At 42.5% G+C, this 27,607-nt stretch overlaps 1 protein-coding gene across 4 annotated transcripts in view; it reads right to left on the reverse strand.

The window, feature by feature from the left end:
* Positions 1-2,572: 2,572 nt before the first annotated feature.
* kiaa0753 (KIAA0753 ortholog) overlaps positions 2,573-27,607 on the reverse strand; it is a 29,399-nt gene continuing 4,364 nt past the window's right edge. For 3 of the 4 annotated variants that reach the window (XM_083773350.1, XM_083773351.1, XM_083773348.1), the window contains 13 exons: positions 27,287-27,508; positions 26,875-27,064; positions 24,137-24,288; positions 23,026-23,150; positions 22,498-22,650; positions 21,870-21,959; positions 17,835-17,922; positions 17,292-17,363; positions 16,863-16,994; positions 16,576-16,657; positions 16,285-16,384; positions 4,606-4,830; positions 2,573-2,803 (listed from right to left, as the gene is read on the reverse strand). In XM_083773350.1, coding sequence (XP_083629476.1) covers positions 2,650-2,803; positions 4,606-4,830; positions 16,285-16,384; positions 16,576-16,657; positions 16,863-16,994; positions 17,292-17,363; positions 17,835-17,922; positions 21,870-21,959; positions 22,498-22,650; positions 23,026-23,150; positions 24,137-24,288; positions 26,875-27,064; positions 27,287-27,508 — 1,785 coding nt within the window. In that variant the 3' untranslated portion in view covers positions 2,573-2,649. The remainder of the gene's footprint in view (positions 2,804-4,605; positions 4,831-16,284; positions 16,385-16,575; positions 16,658-16,862; positions 16,995-17,291; positions 17,364-17,834; positions 17,923-21,869; positions 21,960-22,497; positions 22,651-23,025; positions 23,151-24,136; positions 24,289-26,874; positions 27,065-27,286; positions 27,509-27,607) is intronic. The other variant, XM_083773349.1, reaches the window with a different exon arrangement.

A 27,607-nucleotide genomic window follows, 5' to 3' on the forward strand; every position in this document is an offset into this window, starting at 1 on the left:
GTTTCCTGCTGTCACACTAGGAAAAAAATCCAATGAAAAATAAAAAGATTTAGAGTCCCAATAATATTGTTGTCTGATAGTTTTTACAGAGTAGCGCAGTCTCCCCGTCCTTCTCCTTCACTGTTGCCAGACGGAGGTTAAATAGACGCGATGTAACAGTGGCATTCCTCGTGTTAAATCTGCCGCTGCGCTCTCATTCAAGACCCTCATGCCACCGCTCCTGTAAACATAGTTTGGCCATTTGTATCTGTGTGCAGAGTCTGCAGACAAGACTTCGGTCGTGTCATGCCCACCCAATGAAAGAAACATCAGCCAGTCAGAGTTCTTAAAAAGCGTCAGTGTTCGACTGCCTCCAGTGGTGCGCACGTTAGGCTACTATTGAAGGGCGTCCGTCCTGCAGCTGCTGCTCTGCCGTGGTGCGAGAATTGGACTTGAAAAAAGAAAGGGGGGAAAAGGACATCTTTACAAAGTGTCAAGTTTGTCAACCAATGACAAATGAGGCAAAACTATGACGTGAATGATGTATTTAATAATACTCGAAATAATTAGCATTTTGCCACTGAATATGTAATACGACCTGCTGGGTCCCAATTAAGAGATCTACATTTTACTGATGGAGCCAATTAAGAAGTGTTGCTTAACAACAAATTAACAAATACCCCACAAATGTGGGATGGGCTATGAAAAAATAAAAAAAATAAGCAGGATGTGGATGGATAGACATCCCCACCAAACAAATATTAATCTTAATTAGTAGACGAAGGGTAATGTTTGTTAGAGCATATTTTGCTCTATTGGGTTGGTAAACATGTATGGTCAATGTCTCCCTTTTGATTTGGAAAATATTTTGATGAGGCATGAACTGCATCATCAACTGCATGAGACATGAACATAAACATGAGACATGAACATAAACATGAGCATGAGACATGACCTGCATCAAAATAAAATAATCCATCTGTCAGTGTCAGACATATTGCTCTGGACTGGAGGGATCGGCTCACCCAAGGACGTTTCTTCCCTGATAATAGCAAGTGAATTAATCCATTTGAAACTGAACCAAGTGAGTATGTGTTAACACTTACCAGTAAATACATTCCATTAAATAGATTTTCTATTTGACTGCAAACAGCCAAACACCATTTCCTAAATCTCCTAAATATAATTTGCTATGGTGACTGAGAATGGCATTATTATTAATGCAATTAGTCTACTCACTCTGAAAGATCTTGTTTCAATTTGGTGCTCAGCTCAACAGGAGGAATTATTGTACTGGTAATTAGCATTAGGCTGGACTAATACATTGACCATGAATTTTCTGGCTTGAAGATGGCTTGTGGTCTATTAATGAATGATTGTCTGTCATTGTCATAGAAATATAATATAATCATTCTAGTCTGTGTGGGGTGATGTGATCTTTATAAACTGACCTCAAATGAAATTAATTACAATGAGAACATCAAATAATTATTAGTTCTCTTATACAAACAATGCAGACATTTTCAAGTATCAAAACAGTCTATCCCATATACCCAATAAAAAACCTTTTTTTTGTGGATGCAGATATTTGTGATGTGCTTGAGCCTGTGAAAGACTGCACATACTCAAGACGCCCACACAGAAAACTGCCTGAGAGAAAATAGGGACAGCTAATTCAGGGTGAGCCAACTCATTCAGTCACTGTCTGTCCCCTGTCAAAGATTGATCCCCACAGGCCAGCTTAACATCTGGATGTGTCCCCTTCACTTCGCCAGAGAGGCTTTCATGTGGCTCTCCAGGGACTGCAGATCTGCTAAATCCCCCCACGTTGCTGTCATTATTTGGTCACATTCATTTGCCAGTATCAACAGTACATAACCTAGAGCACTGTTTCTAAGTACAAAAATGGAACCTTTACAGGGATAAATAAATTACTTGTTTGCACATGTGCTTTATTTCCTCACATTGGACACAGGATTAAAACATAAATCATTAGTGGCAATCATAATTATCATCATAATGGAATTGATTAAAAAATAAGCATCCTATGAAAAGGTACTTTTTCTTCCTGCGTCATACCGTTAGGTCCCAAATGCAATTAATTTAGTTCAATATTTCAGCATGACAATGGAAAGTGTTAATCCTCAGAGAGAGACCAACTACATGGGAGGGGGGTAATCTTATAATCCTCAGTAATGTTGTAATGTTCTCACTGCTTAATGCTTATCTAAACTAACTGAGTTAGTCAGACACACACAGATGGTCTACAGAGGATACGTGCCGAAATCCAAATGGAAGAATGTCATTCTTGATAATGATACTTTGATTGGCCAAGACTTTGGGCTGTATTTTGCGTGTCTTAAGTACCAGGTCTTATTCCCTAACTTGAGTAAACTAAAGACCTGGAGGCGTGATCAATGCTCTTTGGCCACTCAGAATAGCCAAATGGCATTGATCACACCTCCAGGTCTTTAGAGAGGGGAACTTCGGTTGGTACATGCAATTTTCAGTGAATTCATTCTAAAAATCACGGACTCAAATTTAAATAAATTCTGGTCATCATATGAAAGGAGATATATTTTCTCATTAACAAAGTATTACAGTACGTGTTCAAACTACCAATGGATGACTTCCCAAAATGACATGTCCATTGTGGCACAGTAGCCTATTCTATTGGCTGCCCAGTGGTGGAAGTGATGGCGGAGGAGACTGGATAGGCTGGAGGAATTCAGAAGTAAAGACGGCCTCCGCATACTCCTCACAGACGTCCTGGAACTCTGCTGCCACTTGAGCCAGAGCCTCTGCCATCAACTCCTCTGCCAGACTGAAAGGAGCAAAACAAAGGAGATTACATATCAAATACTATGTAATGCTCTCAATACTAGCTAAATCAACTATTTCTTCATAATATTCCCTTGGTTGAGTAGAAATCGTGCTTGGCCATGGCATTTCTAACATACCATGAGACTAGACTAAAAACTAGCCTCAATTTTGTCTAGATACGAAAATCATGATACATTTGTGACATCAGTGAGCAAGACAAAACTTGTGTGCCTGTTAAAAACACTTAAACCCCAGCATCGGTATTTTGGGAAAAACCTTAGCAGAAAACAGCAGATCTACAAGCTTGCTGATAGTCCATTTGCAGCGGAAATATTTAATGTAGGTCGACAACTAAAAAGACAATAGTATACTCTAAAGCCCTGAGGGACACCACAGTCAACCATAATAGCCAGGTTTAAGTGGTTAACTCCCCCCCCCCCCCCATGCATCAAGGAAATACAACAAGAGGTTTAAATTTTAAATAGCCTATTTGTCTTTCCCAAAAAAGTTTTGATAGATAATCATAAGTGCCCTTCTCGGGTCACAGCCACCTACAGGTACCTACCTACTGTACATAGTATCTAAACGAAGATGCTTATTACCATGGATACTCTAACCAACACAATTTCATGTCTCCATGTTGCAGAGCAGAGGATTGATTACTTCCTCTTCCACTGTTTGACACTGAAACAGTGTTATTGATGAAAAAGTTTACAGTATTACCGGTATCTGTATATTATGTACGTTAATTTCTATGGTCATTTCATTTTTTTCTTAACCACATGAACCCTATACTAGCATCCCCTTTTCTGTGGCCAACATTCGGCGATGGTTTGCAGAATGTTCATTGTGAGCTTGTGGATCAGCTATTTTTGGTGAAGAGAGTTTGTGGGGGACTCCGGTCAATTAGGTTAAGTGGTTAAACTAAGATGCAGTTATGGCGTTTAGTAATTCGTTTGTGGTGAACTGGAGGGCTACACACTGGCACCGGGCTGTTCATTAACAGTGCAACATACACATCATACATTTCTTCATAATATCAGAGTAGTAGATAATTGGATGACATCTTTTGTCCACTCTTTTTAAAATTCAACTACAGTTCCAACAATTGAAAACTCCACTGTTCTGGAGAAACAGGACTGATAATGAGGCACAAAGGGTTTGGGTTCGGTGGTCACAGCAATTCAAACTCCCGCACACCTTTAGGGCAAGAGAACAGACATTTGAAAATTACATGTAACAGTATTTGAAAATCTGTCTTTGAAAGAAAAAAGAAATGTAAAATCTACTCTCTATACAGTACCTCTTGGAATGCCTATAGAACTGTGTCCAGTAAACCGATCATACATGCATTGAGAATGTAAAAAAAAAAAAAGACAACAGGGACCCTTCCGCATGGCACCAACTTAAGAATTCTCTCAATTATGCAAATGTTTGGCTGGACGAGAAAGACAGTGGACTCTGGAGACATTATGAAATACAATACCAACCCTGATTGCATGATGCTCACACGGCTGGCAATTCAGCATTATGCAATGGAACATCATCACTAACTAGCCTCGGGCCAAGAGAATAATATAAACGCTTACTCAAAGTTGAACCCAGTGACAATATAGTATACAGGGTAAACCTATTTAAACATGACTCTGCGCACATTACACAACAAACCAAGTTGCATGTATGCGATTCTCAACACCTGTGGTGCAATTGTTTTGGAATGGAATTTCACATTTATTTAGGCTACATTATACATGAAATATCAGCAGAACTCTTCAGAAACATTAAATGGCCTTAGCCCTTTACCTGTCTGCAATGGCCCAGGGATTGAAACTGCCAACAGCCTCATGTGCCACCAGGCGCAAATAGGCCTCATGGTCTTCCCTGTATTGCTGGATACTTGTCAACATGCTGTCTGGTACTGAAATAAGGGTCCCCCTGCTCCTCTCCAATGGGCCTGGTACTGTGGTTCCGCTGCCAGCATGATGTTCACCTTGGCAGTCCTCTGTCAGGCTGCTCTCAGAAGTAAAACTGTGAAGGAGGAAACAAGACAGCCACATGTCTCCTCAGGCTCTGATACATGTGACCTTGGCAGGCGCTTTTCAGTGATGAGTTTCAGTAACGCATGCAGAGAAACACACTATCCTTCCTAGTTCCGCATCCTGACCAACCTGTAGGAGTCACTTAACACATTTTGTGCACAAGACGTCCACAGACGTCCTAGGAATTACCGCATGTAGTGCCCAGGACGTCTGTGGCGGGAGGTCTGTGGACGTCTTGTGCACAAAATGTATTTTCTTTGGGATTAAAAAATGTCAAAAAGTGGGTCTAAAAAGTGGGCACCCTGTGTCACCATTTTTTAAGATTAAAAGGGCACATACGTAATGTGTTAAGTTGTGTAGCGACAAGAGACTGCCCTCACCAACCTACATCCCACGTTCAAAGACGGACAATTGTGTTTGATGGACGATTGGAACGCCAGTCCCCACGGTGGTGTGCTAGAACATTACCCTATACAATGATGGTCAAAATGGATGAATTCAGGTGTGTAACACTAGATGCATGCCTACTACCCCCAAGGTGAGTCTCAGCTGGTAGTCTAGTGCCAGGCATATAATCCTCTATGTGTAGACTGGCACTTTGCAGCCAGACTCCTGTTTCTACATTTAGAGTGTTGCAGCCGTTGCTGACACTTCATGTGCTCAGAGGCCACCCGAGGGCCCTGTGCCATTCTCATGAACCATCCTTGACATGGAGTGCCATTCATTCAAGTGTCTGTACATTTTCTGGGAGGACAAGATTAATCTTGTGGGAGACAACAAGGACATTGTTAACCCAACACTAAACACTGGTGCATGATTTTCACCCAGACAATACTTTTATTTTGTAATTTTCATAATGTTGCTGATGTCTGGGGTGGGTGGGTCTTACTCTTTCAGTACCTTAATGATGCTCAGTGACATCCTAGAAGGTAGGTTTGTGTCCATGCCCACATCCCTGTTTGCTTCTACAGGCAGGTATTTGGGTGAATTTCACCCGTGTTTAGCAATAGAGAAAAATCCCATACACCCACAATGGGAGTTCATTTTTGTATTATTATTTTTCACTGGACCATGCTCACAATGTTCCAGGAATGGGTGGACAAAAGGAGAAGTTCCCAGCTACATTATTATTTATTTATTTAGGAATATATTAAAATAATACCCACGTTTTTCACTGATTCTGCCCCTCTATCGTTGTTTTTTGTTAAAAATAGTTTTTTGTTAAAACTGTATATACCAGTGTTTAGTGATGGTGTGACAAAGTGTTAGTGTTCTAGGGTTAATTTTACTTATTATTTTAATTGGGAGCCATCCACACAGGTGTGTTTGTGGACAGTGATTGGCAGTGAATTATAAGATGGTACCATTTAAAAAACAGGTGCTTGAAATCAACTACAAATAACTTTAAGGTTCTTCGTTTTCCCATTCCTTTCCAACAGCCCGGCAAGTGCATTGGTTGGGAAATGGAGATCCTGGGAAACCTCCAAAAGATCTATTTTTATATATCAAACAGAATGCCGGCTGTGCTGAAACTGAGTCACAGAGACCCAAATGCAGCAGTGTAGTTTTGTTGGTGAAAAATACAGGGGTGCATACTGTATGATGTAAAATGTGAGCTATATTATATTCACTGTTTAATCATTTACTGTCTCCCATGTTCACAATATATCCTATCACTGCTACGCCGATGACACACAACTGTTCCTATCCTTCCCCCCCTCTGCCACTCAGGTGGAAGAGCGCATCACTGCATGCCTGGCTGACATCTCACAGTGGATGTCCTCCAACCACCTCTAGCTGAACCCAGACAAGACTGAGCTTCTCTTCTTCCGAGCTAAGTCCTGCCCTATGCGGGAGCTAACTATTTCCGTAGACAACGCCCTGGTAACGTCTGTCCCAACAGCCAGGAATGTTGGTGTTGTCCTGGACAGTCAGCTCTCGTTCAAAGCTCACATCACAGCTGTCACTCGATCCTGTAGGTTCACACTCTATAACATACGACGAATTAGACCGTTCCTCACCCAGGAATCAGCCCAGCTCCTAATCCAGACAACAGTCTTGTCAAAACTCGACTATTGTAACTCCCTCCTTACTGGCCTACCAGCATGTGCACTTAAGCCTCTCCAGCTGATCCAAAATGCAGCAGCTCGCTTGGTCTTCAACCAGCCAAAATTCTCACATGTCTCCCCCCTGCTCCAATCCCTCCACTGGCTCCCGGTCGCTGCCCGCACAGAATACAAAACTCTGATGCTGGCATTCAAAGCAACCAAAGGTATGGCTCCCCCATATCTTGCAAGTATGATTGAACCCTACAAACCCTCCCGCGCACTCAGATCAGCCAACGCAGGGAAGCTGGAAGTACCCTCACTAAAAACGCCGGGACAACGCTCCACACGTCCCAAACTCTTCTCCCTTCTGGCTCCAAAACTGTGGAATGCACTTCCCATTGCAGTCAGAACTGCAGCATCACTCCCAATCTTCCGCCGTAGCCTGAAAACCCACCTTTTCAGACTCCATCATGGCCCATAGCACTTATCCTAACCCCTTAGATAGCATTTCTGTTGACTTAGATAGCATTTGACACAGACTTATAGCATGTTATGTAGACAGCACTATAATTGTATTGTATATAGTCATAGCACGCCATAGTACATATGTATAGAATAGTAGTAAATATGTATAGTTTATATGTATAGCGTATGTATAGTTTCATTATATAGATATTCCACTGTTACTTTCTTAGCTTACGCATGTTTCATGATAAATGCTTTAATGTGATGTATTCCCATGCTTTTGTTCTTGCTTAAATGTAAGTCGCTCTGGATCAAGAGCGTCTGCTAAATGCCTAAATTGTAAATTGTAAGGGTTTCTGGAGAAACTAAACTTTTCAGTTGCTTGTCACTACAGCTTTGTGTGCAAGGGGGAGAGACAGTCCATTCATATAATTACCATTATCTTTAGGCATGTAACGATTCACTCAACTCACGATACGATTCGTATCACGATATGAGGTTCACGATACGATTTTTCACAATATTTTAAACAATTTATTATTATTATTGTTTTATCCCACAATAACCCATTTTTTCACCCAATGTCAATTATCTAATGTAATCCTGGGTGCTACACTTCCTCTGCCAACCTGGGGGGGGGCAGCGGACTGACCTCATGCTTCCTTATATGCAAGCTTCTTCTTTTCACCCGACAGGGGAGTTTCCCCGGGCGGACATAGTGCGTGGGAGGAACACGTTATTCCGACCAGTTTTTCAATTTTTTGTTTTGTTTAATTATTTAGGTTTATTTTATTTTAAATAATTGATCTTCCCCCTTCCGCTTTTTTCACATGTTTTATTTAACTACATTGCAAAAGAAGTAGCATTACTTGTGACAGTGCAGAAACATAATTGCCTTCCTTGATGAGCATCAACGACCATCATCACCTCAGCATAGTCACAGACACACACACAGCTCCCCTCTACAGTGCTCTACTACTGAAAGCACTTGAATGTGATGGAATATGACTAAAGTTCACATTTCACATCACACACCATAATTCACTAGCCCCCCTAAAATATATATATATATATATATATATATATATATATATCGATATACCATATATCGTTACATGCCTAATTATTTTATTAAGATATTTTGGGGGGTCTTTTTCTGCATAGTCAGGCATCAGAGCCTACCTATGTTGTACGCACCTTGAGCACTCGGCTATCGGCACCCCTGACAATAATATTAAGATTATGCGAGAGAAACAGACAGATTATTAAAGATATGGGGGATTTATTTTGTGTCCCGATTATTGTCTCCATCAGGCCAAAGGCATGGGGAGAGAGTATGTTTTGCACTCCATCCGTCCGTGTGTGTGTGTGTCCGTCCGTGTGTGTGTCCGTCCGTCCGTTACCAGCTAATCTCCAGCACCGTTGGCCCGATCCATGCCAAACTTTGCACACACACTCCCTTATAGCGCCACCAGGAGGGCCGACTTTTGTAAAACAATTTTTTTGCCATTACTCCTCCAGATTTTGTTCAAAAATCCCACAAATCACGGATTCATGTGCCTGTTATAGCGTGACCAACAGGTGGATTTTTGCAGACAGATTTTTGGAACAAAATGCCTCAAATCATCCAATTGCCATCAAAGGCATAAGAACAAATGGCACCTTTTTCACATTGTCATATTATAGCGCCACCAGGAGGCCACAACCTGACCTGCCTGGTGGAGACCTGTGCCCCAAGCCTGATTGGCTGCCTCGTCTGCCTTCTCTGGCCAATGGCACAGCGAGCAACGGCATGCCAACGGCATCCATGAACACACTTGAGACTCGCAGTGTATAACAGAGGGAGTCAATGTTGCCTACTACTAGTGTGTAGCTATCCGTTCAGCCGCAGCGTGCTGCATCTGCAAGAATCACTCACAACATCTTATATACCATCGGGTCCATCGTGACGAGTGGACAGTTTGAAAATGCGGGTCCTACGTGCATTAAGCCATTAACGTTGGTCTGGCTGGTTTCGTTTTGTCCAACGCGATTACGTGAAACAGCATGGCTGCGCCTGCAGTAGGCTACTACCAAAACAAACACATTGTACTTCTGTGTCGCACATGCAAATTACAAAGCGACTGAAAAAGACCATAGATATAAAGACAGTTCCCCTGTGCTGCTGTGCACAGCGGAGATAATGCACAACTCCAGGGGTACGAACTAAAACACTGACTGAAGCTGATCATTCACGACTGTAGTCCCGCAATGAGAAGTCCACTTCTCTACAATGCCATTCTAGCCTCAAAACCTACAGTTATGTTATCCAATATATTACTTTAGCGCAAAATATAGGCTTTTCTAAACCAAGCCCCGTTTCAAAAATCGTTACCGTATGTGCTATGTTGTGAATTAACTATATAGTGTACAGTATAACCCATTGATTCACAGCCATTTTAATTTCAAGGAGCCCCAAATTAAATTCATAGAAATTAGCCTAGGCCATTTCATTATGATTTCATCATCTCTGGACTGGGACCCTAGTCTACAACATGGCAAAAAGGCAGTGTTCATTTAACTCAGTGTAAACATACACGTTACTAAAATATTAACAATAATAATATGGGGGAAAACAAAGACAACTGAGACAGCGCCTGTTTCACCTGACACATTATGACTATGTCATAATTTCTTGTTTTTATTTCAATTACACACAATACAAACATAAAATCCATCGCATGTTGTTTGTTCTGTCTTTAAAATAGACCATGATGTCCAACAGGGTTGCTACAGTTAAAGGTAAGTGATATTTTGTTAAATTGTTAAAGTGTTTTTTAACAATTTAACACACACACTTTCCTCAATTATTTGATTAATCGAAAAAAGAATCTATAGAATAATTGCTATGCAATTAATCGATATTGGCAGCCCCAGCAGAGAGCCAGAACTGGATAACAATATGGAATCGACCCACCCAGGGTGGTTCTACAGTGAAACTAGTTGGGTTGCAGCAGCGTGATGCCATCTACTGTGCCTGCTAAAGCACTGTTAAAGCCTGGTTACCTGCCACGCCTAGACGTGAAGAAGGCGAGGACCGGCTGTTAAGAAGGAAATTAGGAAAGGAATGCATTCGAGCTCCCCATACTGCATAGCGTCAATGATTTGTTTGACCGGAGGCAGCATTGGGGCATGCAGCATTAGCCAAGGGGGACAATCAGGTGTCTGTGCTGCTCACCAGGTTACATAAATCTCATTTCCCGGTCCATTCTTGTTTTGAGAAGTTCAAACCTCTCACCCCCACCATTGTCTCTGTGGTTGTTTGACTGCACATTCATAATTTATATACCATTTGATTGTAAAGGGAAAGGGATTGTGGACAATTGAATTACATTACAACTGGTTGGTCTTGAAGAACAACAGAGAAATACATCAATCCCAAGAAAAGGATTAGCCTCACCTGTCTTAACCTGAACCAACACAAGGTTTACATAAACAACCACAGTACAGATTAAATTACACTGGGCTTAGCAGAAGCAAGCACTGGTAAACAATAAAATAAGATTAAAGGAGACACAAATGGCTACATTCAATATTTTGAAAATTGGCTTCCCACAGCGCTGTGCCTTCACACCCCCTGCCTTTTCTCCATTGTTCTATAATAGCACTCTAAAAATCAATCAACCAAGGAAGTAATACCACCAAGAGTCTGTGCTGCCTACAACACCAAAGAAACCCCAGGCGAGAGGCCTACTGAGAGAGAGATGCTTGAGCCTACGGTACACACAATTGTTTTTCAACTAAAATATGCAACAAAATATATTAGGTTTAAAGGGATACTTCACTTTCAAAATAATCTTTTTGGTTCATTTCATCGTCTACTCAGGCTTTTGTAATATTAAAACACCCCAGACAGTTTTGAAGTTGCTTGATTCAGTATTGCGATATTTGATATACATTTTAGCTGTCTCACCCCTTTCCTACAAACCCATTATAACTTCCAACTCCATTTTAAGCATGATAGATTCATCGAAATAACCCATTCTTGGTTCTGGTGACTGATATTGTCATTCTAATACGTGAGGGACCGGGAATTTTCTATTGTCATACTTTTTTCAATTATTTTATTTCATTATTTTAGGAAAAGAAAAATCCATGAAAGTGAAATATCCCTTTAAGCTCTCGACAGGGTTCTGCAGCTGGGCGTGCTTTCTTCTTTTACAAGCCCACATCCTTAAATCACCACTCCCCCCACATTCAACACAAGAGAAATAAACAATGACGGAGAGATTATCAACTATTCAGCTCTTGTACAAACACAAGCTCCATCTATGTACATGTTCACAATCTTACAGGTTTTCAAAGTGGGGGCTGCTAGAAAAGAGGAAAATATACATCCTGCATATTCAAATTCAGGGTTTTGAGATTTAATCTCATTAAAACAATGTTTCTTTTGTTGTACATTGTCCTATGTCCATCTAAGCTCGCCTCACCACACTTTCCACCTCGGAGGAAAGCCGGGTCTGTGTTCCTATAATAGCCTGTGTGATCCAGTCTAGGCGTGGTCTAGACCGGATGATAAAAACTCAAATAAATACATAAAGCGACGCCAGGAATAAGAGGTTTTATTTGTTTGTTTTTAGTCTTGCCTTAAAAGATGGATATACTGGCCCGGACGGCTGGTGTAGCGGTCCGGGCACCTGGGCTGCTAATGCAGCCCGACAGCGTGCCGCGGGTTCGACTCCAGATCCCAACGACCTTTACAGCTTGTGACTCTGTCGGACATATCTCAATATTTGCTGTCGAACTACTGTCCATCAATAAAGGCAGAAAAAATATATCTTAAAAAAAAAAAGATGGATATACCAAAGGAACTATAGAGGGAATGTGTGTGACATCATCAAGGCTTTTATTGGGTAGGCCCTAAAATTATGATGCCTTTGATCACTGGGAATTATTTGGGGTAATTCTTATTCCGGTTTGAGGGTTCCGGACTGATGACTACAAATCACACTACAACATGACGTAAGTCATCATCCACTCCCGACCGGATCATAAACCTGAAATGGTATGCCTCCCAGGCTAATGTCCACCACAGTTGACATAATCAGGTAGTGATGAAGGATTGAGGGGTGGCTGTGGATGTCAAGGGGGTGGGGCCACGTGACGGTGTATGAGGAAGAGTATAGCCAGGAATGGAGCAACATATTATTTGGGCAATTGTGGAAGTAAAAAACACAAAACAAAACCTCACCTCTGGAGGTCAGTATTTAATTCTTAGAAAAACCTGGAAGTTGTAAGCATGCTATTGCTCGCACCCCCACAGTGGTATTATTGGAAAGCCCAGGATGTCACACAATCTCTCCCTGGATGTGGACGAACAAAAGACATGGTGGTTGATTTCAGAAGAGCCAGAATGTGCCATCACACAGCACTGACCATCAGTGGCGCCCCTGGTGAAAGGGTTAATATCATCATGTTCCTGGAGGTTCATCTGGCAGACAACCTGACCTCCACCAACAACACCACGACCATCATTAACAAGGTCCAGCAGAGACTACAGCCCCTCCTGAGGCTCAAAAGGGCACTGAGTCCATCCTTCACTTCCTGGTGAAGACAGCTGGGAGAATCATTGGTGCCTCTGTTCCCTCCTTGTTGGAGCTCTACACAGAGTGATGTGCCCAAAGAGCCACCAGCATCGTACGGGATCACACCTCTAGTCGGTACTCAGGCTTTTACCGGTATTTTCTTTCGCGCAACGGCGAAGAAGTAGAAGTATACACACAATTTAAACTAAAATGAGCACATGACATTCATTCATCTCGAGCGGAAAGCTACACTGCTGCAGTGCTCACACAAACCAAACGAGCGAAGTGAAGCCCAACACACACCAGGTGCGCAGCGACACGGCACAGGCGTTGCCGCCTGGAAAATATAACAGTGGCGTATCGGAGCGTCAGGCGAGGCGTGAACGAGCGTCGGACGCCGCCGGTGTGGGATAGGTTCATTGAAAACTAGAAAAAGTGCCCTTCTGGGCACAGGTCTCCACCAGGATAGGAATGTAGGACATTGCAGCTTTTCGGCCAGTTATAGCGCCACCTTGAGGCTGAGTTGAAATTGTTCATGTGGCATTTCGTCCTCGGCCTAGTGGGAATGTGGGTGCACAATTTCACGGAGATCACGCGATGTGTTCATGATTTGCAGCATTTTGTTTGAAACTGAGCACTCCTGTGAACTTTGGAAGCCAATCTTAACCAATCAGGATGGAGTCTGAGAAATCTGAAAGACCGGTTTCGTTGAATGGCTCTAGAGAGACTGTGTACCAATTTGCGTGATGTTTGGACAAAATCTGTAGGTGTACTGTGCAAAAACTTGTTTTGCACAAAGCGGCCGCCTGGTGGCGCTATAACAGGCCGTTCTGGAAAGTTTGGGGCAGAGGTTCATCGTTGGCATCCAGGGAGTGTGTGTGCAAAATTTGGCATCGACCGGGTTAACGGTGGCCAAGATTAGCTGCTCACGGACACACACACACGCGGACGGACACACACACACACACGGACGGACGGACGGATGGAGTGCAAAACATACTCTCCCCCCATGCCTTCGGCCTGGTGGAGACAATAACGGAGGCGGCTGTTTTGACGCGCAGCATTCGCAGACGGTGTGTGTGGGGCTTGAACCGGTCCGAGACAGATAATAGGCTATGTCATCATGTCACGTATATGTATAAGTTTACTGTTCATTCAAATAATTTGTTACGACTCACGCAGGAGAGGGACCGTCGACTACTATTAACAACTGTTATTAACAGCAAAGCAAGAAACTGCTCATTTTACTTTGATTGAGGCCAGATCAACTTAAGTCATAACTAGTAAGATCTGGCCCAGAATAAGCTATATTATTTCAACCTCTTGGAAATGACAATGATCATCCTATAGGCTGCGATCTGGCCTAGTCCTGAACGTCACCCGAGTCACCGGAGGACGTCATCATAACGACATCATGACGTCATTTGGCTTGCTGGGATAGTCTCTTTGCTGCACCTGGCACACTAGTCGTAGAGGACCAGACCTGAACTGTACTTTTGCGCATTTGTTTCCGTCTCCAGTGTCTTTCTATGCCAGACAGAATCCTTTGATACACTCAGTAAGTCTGGTACTTCTATTACTGGTATTGGGTCAGACGTGTGATATATTTAGGTCATGTCATGCACCAGAGTGTGGAAAGCAGACAGATCCATTTGTGGCATTGTGCTGCATGATGTGCCACGTATGCTGCGTTCACACGGGCAGATACAAAGATACAGTCTACCCTACCATAAACCATTCACTTTCAATCACAGCCAGCGACAAAGCTACAAAGCAAATCTGACATTTGTAGCTGCTACAAAAGATACAAAGACACAAAGCTACAAATAAGTTGAACTGGCTTCAACTTCAGATACAAAGCAGCAAAAATGTCATCAGTCAGCTAATGTGCCTGGTCAGTCAGTTGCGAGGACTCCTACTGTATCTCGACTTGTTTGTCTCTCTTCTCTGTCCTCAATACTACACGCTCCTATGTGACTAAAGCAATAAAATACCTAAATAAATAAAAAATAAGAATGCAGTAATGCAGCCTCAAATTTGTAAGCCTCTACATTAAAATGTAATGCACAGACATAACATAACAGTAGACTAAAATATATACTGTATATTTTAGTGCTCGAGTGCAGACACAAGTCATTGTTGTTTTATGCCCGAGGGGATAGTACACTGCGATAACCGGCGAGCTATTTTGGACAGACTCAATTTAATCTGCTAATGTGTCTGGAATCTGCTGGAATTCTCTCGTCAGCAGCCACCTGACAACAACTTCAAGTTCATCCTCTGCACATCAGTCTTTGGCTCCCTCTCACACTTTATCCGCATCTTCCTTCATATTCATCATTAATCTAAGCAACAGCAGCTGCAGCCAAAGCACAGGGCCAGAGGTGTGTGTGTGTGTGTGTGTGTTAGCCCCTTATATAAACAGCTTTTGTCCCCACAGGTTTCAATATTTGCCATTGACAATGAATGTGGAATTCAGGTCAAATGTCCGCTAAATCTTGTCCCCACACGTCTCAATATTTGCCATCAAAACAAAACATTAAACGCCATTGACATTGAAGGGATGTCATATGTAAACGAGCAAATCAGCTAACCAATCACAGGCAACAGGCATTCTGATTGGCCAGTATGAGATGATGCATGATGATTTATGATAAGAGCTGATAATTCCGCTAAATATGTTGTAAATTAAACATCAAAACATTAAGATTGAAGAGAAAAATTACGTCATATGTAAACGAGCAAATCGGCTAACCAATCACGTTGGTGGGAGCGCTTGACCAATAAGGGACCACCTTAGTTACCTTATGTAGCAATGTCAAATGTCCGCTAACATAAATTGATTGATTGACGATGACAAGAGGGCCCCTCATTTCACATGGGTGTGATTTTTGGTCAAAGACACTGACCTCATCTAACCCTGGATAACATACATGGAGAAGACTGGATCATCACCTAGATCTGCATATATGGATCCGGCCAGCAACTCTACATCTGACTTTAAACCCTTATATCTCCATATATGGAGCTGACCTGTTCTGACATTCCATATGTTGATCTCTCCCCACCCGTCCTTCCTGTTCTGACATCCCAAATGGTGATCTGACCTCATCAAACCCTGTACACTCAAGACACGCTCCATATATGGCCAGTACAGAATTCATTCCATTATGTTGATCTGACTCCCCATGCCAAATTAGCAGGCAACAGTGCAGCACTGTCTCTCTCTCTCTGTTTCTGGCAAACAGCGCCCCTACTGGTACTCAAACTGGTGCTCATTAACCAACACATAGGTGAACACATAGGTGAACATTGCGGACATTGCTGTTCCTTGGAGTGGTTGCACCACTCAAAAAGACTCACCCCATGTCAACAGGTTTCTCCAAGACAATGTCGGGAGCAGATGTATGCCTCAGCACCGGCCTGGTTAACCTAATTGGCTGAGGGGAGCTTGGCCTGGAGCCTGGAAAGGACAAGGACAGGAGGAAGGAATAGATAGATGAGGTAGTGGAGGGGAGGGTAAGAGTGCCAGAGAAAAGAAAGATGAGCAGCATAGAAACAGGATTAGGAAAACAGTCATCCAATCAAATGTCACAATGTCTCCACCTACAGGAGATATGAGGGATATTCAAGTCATGGGGTTCATCTTCTTACTTGCTGTCTGAGCTTTGTCCCAGTCAAGAGGGTCTGTGTAGCTTATAGACACAAACCGTCTCCTCACATCCTCCTGATCCCTCTGTTCAGACATGCATTGAAAAAGGAAAAGAAAAAAAAGAACACAGAGCTTTATCATTAGGGCAGTGGCACAGCAGCTGCAGTTTGTCTCCTGGTGTGGAGCCAGACCAAAGCTGTCATAGAATCTCACTATGAACAACAAACTGAGCAACTCTGGCCTTTCTCTGGACCTGCCGTGACCAGAGCAGCTGCGGTCCACTCCTCACCTGCATCTCCTCCATGCGCAGCAGCATGCTCTCCAGCGTGGGGCCTTGAAGCCCACACCGGGCAGAGCCCTCCGACCGCCTGTCCTTGTCGACAGACCACGCTTCGCTCAACTGCTCTGCACTCTCTGCCACCTGTGTACACGGGCAGCACGCTCAGGACGCGCGCGCGCGCACACACACACACACACACACACACACACACACACACACACACACACACACACACACACACACACACACACACACACACACACACACACACACACACACACACACACACACACACACACACACACACACACACACACACACACACACACACACACACACAATGAAGAAAGAATATAAAAATATACAGTCTTAATATGTGTTTTGCACACATTTATAACTCCAGTACCAGTGAGCGGAAATGAAAACAGGGTTACTCACCATCTCAGCAGTCTGCTCAGACAGTCTGTGCCGTTGCGATGGTGCATTCACATTTCTGGACTCTCCAACCTGCTGAAGTACAGAAAGTCAAGCAGTTTCAAGTTCATTAGCCCTTCACTAAGTCCCTCCCCAACCCATCCATGTCCAATAGCCACATTAGCAGCGAAGAAAGCTAGACCTGCATAGCAACCGTTGCTAAACTATTGGGATTGGCATTGGACAATCGATTTTTTTAGGGTGGGATTTAGTGAAGGGATAATTCCATCCCTCCTAGTGCCGCTCCCTGCTGAACATGTGACCTGACCAACCTGTAGGAGTGGCTAGCAAAGAACACAAACGCCTACCAGCTTCCCACCGGCGGAAACAGCCAAATATGTTCAATGGATCGCCCAGCCAAGCCAGAGCGAGCCACTGTGAGATGTATTGATTTTATTTTATTTATTTATATATTATTTTTTAAGAGGAAGAAAAAGCTATGGGGCTGTAGGTGATGGGCAGGAAAACACCTGGTGCATGACAGTGATGCAGAGCTAGTCTATCCACCTGTGCTTGATCCAGCAGGGGCTGAATTCTCTCTCTGGCCTTCTGCTCAGCTCTCTCAGCCCACTGAGTTGGTGAACCCACTTCAAACCTGTAACACAGATATGAGAAACAACATGCAGACGTTCAGGATTTATGACGGATGATCCGATCAAATTATAATAAAATCACACCTGTGTGACACACACCCGTAGTTTGAGATGTCACATGCCACTTAAAAGATCTAGCTTATTACCACTATTTTGGAGCACATTGCCCAAACTGTAAAAGCACTTTTGGTACCAAAGGTTTTTTTTTTTTCTTAACACAAAAAATGCTGGAAACGTATCCATACGCTTTATTAATATCGAACGCCGTACGCGCGAAGCGTATGTATACGTTTTATACGTTTTTTTATTGCTTACTGTACATCAACGTCCTATGCTCCAGGACACCGAAGAAAATAACAGCTTTCGTCTCCAGGAAGCTCCAATATGTGATCCGGGAGTAAAAAGCCCCTCCCTCCTGAAAAGAGGTCTGTCTGTGGCGAAGACGCTCCCTCCTCCAATGCCTCCATTACACGTATGGGTCTGCACGGCAACGGCATAGACCAACGCAGATGTCAGGGCATCTAAAATGGAGTTACCCATACTCTAGTGTCTGTGAATACACTCGATTCCCCCTCCCCTCCTGTTTCTACATGGTTTCTCCCGAGGAAGCTTTGTGGGGGGAGTCTCTTGATCGCTTTGGCAGTTTGAGTTCCCCCCCCCAGGCCCCACTGCGCCTTGCGATCGCCTTGCACCGCCGACACAGCCCTCTCTAATTCTTTCCAACGACAACTCACCGGTCTGCCGCCTCATTCTCGGAAATATAAACCCGTATATAAACCAATAATAATCTCCAACGGTCGATCGCCATTTCACGGACAGGTATACGCGAAACGAATGACGTATTCTCGAAGGACCGCCATAGGAGAAGCAGTATACATCTGACCAACTGTCTTTTTTTCGCCGTCGCGTCAGCCATGTTTGGACAAAGAAGCAGTATACTAGGCTAGCAGATATCACACCGTGGAACCCCCCCCACACTGCGAGTTGCGATCGATCGTTTTGCAGTTTGCAATGCTACTCTCATTCTCGGAAAAATGATTCTCGGCAGTTGATCACCATAATCGCCATAGCGCCTTCGCCAGCCAATTGCAGTGATAAGGCGTCTGGGACGTAATCGACCCGTTTGTAATGGATAACTAATACAATCCTAAGCTGCGGAAGCCATCGTGTTGTCTGTCATTTTGTCGAAATCACAGCCAGCCTGGCTACGCTTATCGCTCCTGTGGTTCATGTCCAGACATGTCGTGGAACCCCCCCCCCCCACTGCGAGTTGAGTCGCTCCTGTGGTTCATGTCCAGACATGTCAACCTCTCAAGTCACTGTTATGCTATCAAACGATCTGTTGATTTTGTTTACTGAGACAATGATCACATATGTGCATAGAATCATCATCATCATGACGTTATCATGACAGGCAGATATAAACATAAATAAAGTATCAACTACACACTGAATGAAAGCCCTAAATGTCTAATTTTAGGAGGAAAACAAATAAAATACACATATCCCATATACTGTTTGTCAATACTAGACTATTGAATCCATTTCATTTATAAAATTCTCTTTTTCAGAGAGAACTTTAGCCCATTCTGACCTGAGATCAGATTCATACGAGGTTTCCACTGGACACACACTGGTCTGATTAGAGAAAGCATGGACCTATAGAACTATTATTCACAAAATAAGGCATATAGCGACATGTACATACTATATACCGTATGAAACAGAAGACTCTCTGCTTTCATAAGAAAAAAACTAATACTGTAATAATAATAAAAATCACACCCATGTGAAGTGAGCAGTGCAATGTTGTGAAGTGAGCAGTGCAACATTGCACTGCTCACTTCACAGGGGTGTGATTTTCATTATTATTACAGTAGAAGTATTTTTCTTATGAAAGCAGAGAGTCTTCTGTTTCATACGGTATATAGTATGTATAGGCCTTATTTTGTGAATATTTAGTTGTCAGTTCCTTGTCTTGTCTAAAATACTCTGAGGATTTCAGAAAATGCATGGACCTGAAGAACCATTATTCACAAAATAAGGCCTATAGCGACATGTACATACTATATACCGTATGAAACAGAAGACTCTCTGCTTTCATAAGAAAAATACTTCTACTGTAATAATAATAAAAATCACACCCATGTGAAGTGAGCAGTGCAATGTTGTGCAACATTGCACTGCTCACTTCACAGGGGTGTGATTTTTATTATTATTACAGTAGAAGTATTTTTCTTATGAAAGCAGAGAGTCTTCTGTTTCATACGGTATATAGTATGTACATTTCGCTATAGGCCTTATTTTGTGAATAATAGTTCTTCTGGTCCATGCATTTTCTGAAATCCTCTCTGGTGGGCGCAAGCTGCATTCAATAGCCAATTACTGACAAACTATACATGGGACCATGTGTATTTGTTTTCCTCCTAAAAGTAGACATTCAGGGCTTTCATTCAGTGTGTAGTATGTATATGATATTATTTGTGTTCATTTTTATATCTGTCTGTCAATGTCTGTCAACTTCAACCTTCCATATCTCTGCTGTTTTTTCAAGCGAGCAGCGTGCCTTCAAAAGCAGGTTTTAGAAAAAGGTCAATATCTCCAGAATGGAAGATGGTAGAATCATAATTTTTTTTTTAAATTGAAGTGGACATGTTTGGCCTACTTTTTATTTATGCGATGTGATTCTAGCTATAAGAGGCCCCTCGCTGTGGGCCCCTAAAAAGTTCAAAAGTCCAATGTTAATCGCTTAGCACCAGCAAGCCTGAGCAAATAGAAAACTCTAGCATACAATGTGTTAAAAATGAAAAAGATAATCTCAAATATAAAAAATATTTAAAACATTTAAAAAATATTTAAAAAATATTTAAACGGTCTGTAACAAGCTAAATACCAGCAAGTTTTAAACGTTGTCGTAATGTTGTAAACTTGCTTGTTGTGGCGGTGATTCAACTTATTTTATCACTCTGTGGTGTTATTACCTGCCCTGTTGTTAACGTCAGTCACGTGACGACCATTATATAAGGGAGGTTATCATATACTGATTACTATCACCTGATGAAGGCTGTTCACGGCCGAAACATTGTGTCCTGATTGAGAATGGTCTTTTAACAAAATAAACACTGTTGGAGAAAAGACTGTGTGCGGACCACTCCTTCTCTGTATGTATCTACCTTTTGTCCAGCACCAGCAAAGAACTGGATGTGCGCAAGCCACCTGCTTTTTAAACTAGGGTCCCTGGAACAACATATTTTCAGATGGGGGTCGGCAGCCTATTACATATATTTTTTGGGGGCCTTGACATGAAATATTGACAACCACTGATATAGAAACGAGAAATGAGGTTTTTCAGAAAAGGGTCATGATTTAGAAGACATCTTTAACATTTTGCCGTCAATGGGTTAAATGGGTTAAGAACTACAAACTGGCGTTACTTATACATGTCAAATTGGTCAGGCTGGAAAATGGAGGGGTTAACCCAAAATCTTGCCTGCCACGTCACTGTGCCCGACATGTGATCAAAAGATGGATCTGTCCGGTTTTCCATATTCCATCCTGATTGAAGATTGACTGATACTAGCTGGCTTTGACAGAGACCTGTGGTCCCGATGAACACATTTTTCTAGTTAAAATTTGTGTACTAATACTTTTTGCCAAGATCATGAACTTATAGAGGCTGTAACATGTTTAATTTAAATATATACTGTATAATGAACTCAAAATAATGCTTATTTTATTAACCAATACTGGGTGGGAACCCCTTTTGATGTTGCATTATGTAATGCTTTAGCTATTGAAAAATAGCAGATCTACAAACTCAGAGCTTGTAGATCTGCTATTTTTGAAGAATCGTGAAAAGTGACATGAAAGTGTTTGTAGAATCATTCCCAGGTCAAAATGGGTTAATACTATATTGTACCAATTCCATATTGGGTAAAATATTGATTACCTTAATCTCCGAATGCGTTCTGTCTCTTCTTCACTCAGCTGGTTGAGCTCTCTCAGTCGCTGTAAGGTCATCTTTTCCAGCCAGGCTTGCCTGCACAGTGCCATTAATCACGGCACAACACAGAGGGGGCATGCTAATTAGCTGTGCACTTCACATAAATAACAATTAGTTGTGCACTCCTCATCAACTCTCAAAAGCAGGCAGCAGGTCACTGATTAATAACTTTGCATGGTTGTGGTAATAAAGATTTAATTAAACAGAGAAATTCACGGAGCATTCAATCAACAGGGTCTTTGTGTGAAGGCCTAGCATCACAAAGAATAATGAAGAATGTCCCCAATGTGGCAGAGACTTACATTTAATTAATTGGAAAGAATTAACTTTGAATTGGGGAAAAAATAGACTATTGCCTGTAGCTCTCTGCAAGTGCACGTTAGTGTTTCAAATGACTTATTAATATTCCTCTTGCCAGCATGCTGCCGTAGGCGAATCCATTTATTATCCCATGCCAATATAGAGGCTATACAGTACATGCTAAGGCACCCAGAAAACACTTAAAGTAAAATTTCTCATTTTGAGTTATTTCTTTTGTGGTTAAATCATCTTGTGGAGTATAAGTGGGCCCAACCTTAAAGCTTCATTCTGGACTTGTTTCTTCTTGTCCGAGCTCAAGCCATGCTCTGTTCCCAACCCTGTGGTCACCTTCAGCTGTGCAGAGCTTGTGGAGGGCTTGTGGGAAGAGAAAAGACACCGAGGCTCTGGTCTGCTCCTTTGAGGGGATCTGAAGAAAATCATCACAAGGAATAGAGAATGAGACACACTTACAATACAGACACATGCTGGGAAAACTGAGAGAAGAAGAGAAGAGAAGAGAGAGAAAAGGGGAAGAAGGCAGAAAGTAAACGAGAGTATGATTTGGTTTCGGCTCCTCAACATTGTAGCAACAGGACAAATTAAAAAGGAACAGCAATACAATATTTTAAAGTAAAATAAAATGATAAAATCATAGCACATTGTGATGTTGCCTTTGTTAGGTGCTGTGTGCATCGGTTCTACTCTGTGCATACATTTACGTGTATGCGTGTGCATGTATACAGTATATACAGTAACAGTTGATCGGGAGACAAAGAATGACTAGAACATAGAGATCACTCACCGTTGAGGGCGAGGAGGAGAATGAGGAGATGTAGGAATCCAAGGTACAGAACAGTCTTTTTGAGGGAGCTGGTTCACTCTGAGTCGGGAGGAGACTGTCGGCTGTTGGAAACCTGCATCTTGCATCTGGTTGCAATGTGTGTACAATAAAATGTATTAATAAAATAAATGTCAGGTCCAAAACAATATTTTGTCAGGAAAAAATATCCTGTGTTCAAATAGATATCAATGTAATTATTTTGTCACAAGCTCTTATAAATACTTTATTGGTTAAATATTTACTTTCTGGCTTTGACAGCCCATACATCCAAACAGAAGAGTCCTATCTAAAGTACGTTAAACGATATTAAACTCACTTTGCCACTCGATCTGTCACTCGATTTAGTGCACTTTATGCAATACCCCATATCTTGGTACTATTGCATGACACTCTTACATCCAAGTCGGGCATTCATCTCTGCCTGGACCTGCCCGCATTCTCTTTTCTTTTTTCTACACCATCTCTATCGGCTATTTTTGATGAACAATCCCCCCAGAATAGGGCATAGCAGTGCCATTTTGTGGTACCACAGATAGAAAACCCATTCATTTGGGCGGCAGTGGTTCAGGAGGTAAAGCGACCCTAACTGCTCCTGATGAGCAGGTTGGTGCCTTGCATGGTTTCCTCCGTCATCGGTGTGAATGTGAAGTACATTGTAATGTAAAGTGCTTTGCTGAAAAATGCTATATAAATGCAGTCCATTTACCATTTTGTCCTATAGAGATTTCCGAAAATATTTATATTAATTATTTTAAGCGTGGAACAAAGCCAACCAGGGTCCTGATGAATCATGACCATAAAACATTTGATTCTGTGTTTAATTGTGTATTCGTTTGGTTATGTATGGGTGTCTGAGGCCCCCTTGTGGTTGAGATGAAATCTCGCACTTTATTGTAAGCAACTTTAAATAAATGTTACGAATGTTATCTCAGGGTTAAGATGATCATTTATGTAAATATAAATATGTTTATGTTTAGAAGAAAAAAACGAATGGCTTTGCTATCTGTGGCACAACAAAATGGCCGCCACTGTTGCGACCATTTAAAGATAAATGGTTAAAGATAACACCAACCGGGTTCCTTTCGGGGTTTAAAGGCCTTCCTTTTGGCTCAGCCTCTTCTCTCAGCTCCCGCTGCTGGACTAGGCACTGAAGCGCAGCCCTCAGCACCTGGCCACGACCATGGTGAGAAGCTCCAGGGTTCTGTGAGGCCATTCTCCTACCGGCTGACAAAACGTTAAGTGGTTTAGTTGGGTAGTCAGCCGATTTAACATAGTCAAAACAGGCATTATTGAATATCTGCGGCAGTAGGTTGGTCAAGATCATTAACATTTTGACTTGACGATTAATTGTCAAACAACGTTCTGCTGGCCTTTTAGTGTTTTAAATAAAACTTTCACAGGGCAATATGACAAAACATTTACCGAAATAGCCAACGCGCGTCTGATTCCTGCTACACACTATTTCTGAAAAATGTATTAAAAATAATTGCAATTATCTCAAATAATTGTGATTAGGCAATTGTGTAATAATTGTGACAGGCCTAGTTACAAAGAATTCTTTGTCAAAGGCCATCACTGAATGCAAGCAGAATATTGGGGAAATTGTTCTAACTAGCCCATTTAGACCTGAGGACGCATCTGTGTCACCTTAGCTTTTAACCACTATTTTAAACATCATGAAAATGTGGCGCAAATCTTTGAGTACAGTATATATTCTTTTTTTTTTTTAATAAAATTTTACCCAACAATTTTGTAACCCATTATTTACACCCAGTGTCAATTATCTAATGTAATCCTGGGTGCTACACTTCCTCTGCCAACCTGGGGGGGCAGCGGACTGACCTGATCTTCTTTTCATCTTACAGGGGGGAGTTTCCCTGACTGGACGTAGCACGAAGGAACATGTTATTCCAACCAGTTCCTTTCGCCTTCATCAGGCGCCCCCAGCTGGCCAGGGGGAGGTAGTTTAGAGATCAGGATTACTGCATGTTTTTGTGAGGGGACCTACCCTAGGGGACACGGGGAGAACATGCAAACTCCACACAGAAAGGCCCTTTCGCCAACCCCGCCTCGGGTATGGGCCCTGATGACGCGGAGGAGAGAACATGCCCACAGCGGGAACCCAGGACGTTCTAGCGGTGAGGCGACAGCACTACCGACTGTGCCACCGTGGCCCTGAATATATATTCTTTCACAGCAAACTTTTTTATTTTCTTCTGGGAGGTCCCTGGAACAACATATTTTTAAATGGGGGTCGGCAGCCAATTACATATAATTTTGGGTCTCCTTGACAATGACATACTGTAGTTTGAGAACCTCTTTGTTTGTTGTCTCCACCAGGCCGAAGGCATGGGGGGAGAGTATGTTTTGCACTCCGTCCGTCCGTCCGTGTGTCCGTCCGTGTGTGTGTCCGTGAGCAGCTAATCTCCGGCACCGTTAACCCGGTCGATGCCAAATTTTGCACACACACTCCCTGGATGCCAACGATGAACCTCTGCCCCAAAATTTCCAGAACGGCCTGTTATAGCGCCACCAGGAGGCCGCTTTGTGCAAAACAAGTTTTTGCACAGTACACCTACAGATTTTGTCCAAACATCGCGCAAATTGGTACACAGTCTCTCTAGAGCCATTCAACGAAACGGGTCTTTCAAGTTCACAGGAGTGCTCAGTTTCAAACAAAATGCTGCAAATCATGAACACATCGCGTGATTTCCGTGAAATTGTGCACACACATTCCCACTAGTTTACTTTTGTTGCCCTTTTATCCAACCACCAGATAAAGGCAAGCTGCAATGTCCTACATTCCTATCCTGGTGGAGACCTGTGCCCAGAGGGGCACTTTTTCTAGTTTGTTTGTGTTTCAGAAAACTGTCATGATTTTAGAAGATATTTGTAGAATCAGCCTCAGGTCTTAATGGACTCACTAGACAAATGGACTGGAAAACAATTCCACCATGCTCAGCTGGACCCATGGCTCTTCTTAGATGTATGAGGGGCATTAGTTGTCCGGGTGACATAGATTGTTGGGACAACTCATGGCGTGTTGTGCTTACCGTCTCCTCCCAAAGGCTGTCTCTCTACCCAGGAGAGGCCAGCGGGAGGCAAAGACTGATCAATTCACCTGCTGGGAGCAGGGGCATTCAAAGCCTCTCACTGTGACAAGGCAGTCACAGTCACTACCTTATCAATTTTTTGCAAGATGAGCAATTTAGGTACAGTAGGACGGTGGTCAATTTGGTTTCATTTTACACTCTCAAGAGTTAAATTATTGTTAAACATCTGCATCACTTAATGTTGTGGAAGTCTCCACAACAGGGTTCCTACACATTTTTACAAACACAGCAAGCCGCCTTTGTCTTTAAATGGTCGGCAGACTCGGAAAAAACGATTTCTGTTGCGCGTCCCCCCCCCGCGCTCACAATGCTAATTTGCCCAGTCAACATTTTAATCCACGCTACGCGCCTGGATTCAACAATAATATATTAAGAGGCTAGACACGTTTCTAGACACGATCCTAAATGCCTTGTCCTCCACACAGAGAAGGACAAGCAGCAGTCACTCTGAAGAATGATATTGTCAGTTGCCTTAGTAACAAGAAGTGCACTGCTATTAACAGGATATTTTACAAGGACATATTCCTGCAAAGCGTTATGTTGATTGATACATGTGTCATGAGGTGTGAAATTGAATTTTAATACATGGAAATATATAAACGTTAATAATTGCAGAAAAACAGGGCACAGCTCCTTATTCAGTAATGAGATGTTTTTAACCATGCTGACTATTAATTAAGCCAAATTAATCACTCACCGCTCTTTTTGAGGCCTGCAGGTTTATGGGGTCTTCCAAAACACCGGGTGGTGAGGCCGTGGCCCTTGGGTGCATGCGGAGCATGTGAAACACAACGTTGGGGAGACTTCCTGAATGCAGGGGAGGTGCTGCGTTCTCTGGGTTGTTTCAGCTGAGGTCGCTCCTTCTTACGGAGGGCAGAATCTAGAGTCTTAAAGAAGAAAAAGACAAAAAAGAAGATGAAGACGACGACGAAGAAGAGCAGAGAATGAAATAGCTGGCCTAATTACTATATAGAACAAATAATCCTTAAACTGAATGATTCATTATCATTTGCATATTTCTACTCAGTTCAATATATTAGATAATAAACACAGTCTTAATATAGACTTAGTAAAAGTTATGGTGTGGACTAGAGGTTGAAGCTCCTGACCTCCAGCTTCTGCAGAATGTCGAGCGCACTCTCAGGAACAGCTGAACCCTGGTCCATTTCCACCTTAGCCGAGCACAGACACAGCTGGCGAATCAACTGGCCCAGGTCTTTGTAATGAGCAGGCACTTTGCCATCAGATGATTCTGGGAACTGATTGACGAAGACCTGTATTGCCCTTACTGCTCCTCTGTGAGCAGCTGCAAGTCTGTCCATTGCCCTGGACTGTTCAGAAGGGCAGACAATAATTGTTATAATTATATAATTTTTGAGGGGCACTATCTTATGTCCAGCTTTGAGGCTTTGTGTAAACACAAACATTGA

The sequence above is a fragment of the Protomyctophum parallelum genome, assembly GCF_964188405.1.
Source record: "Protomyctophum parallelum genome assembly, chromosome: 9".
NCBI lineage: Eukaryota > Metazoa > Chordata > Actinopteri > Myctophiformes > Myctophidae > Protomyctophum > Protomyctophum parallelum.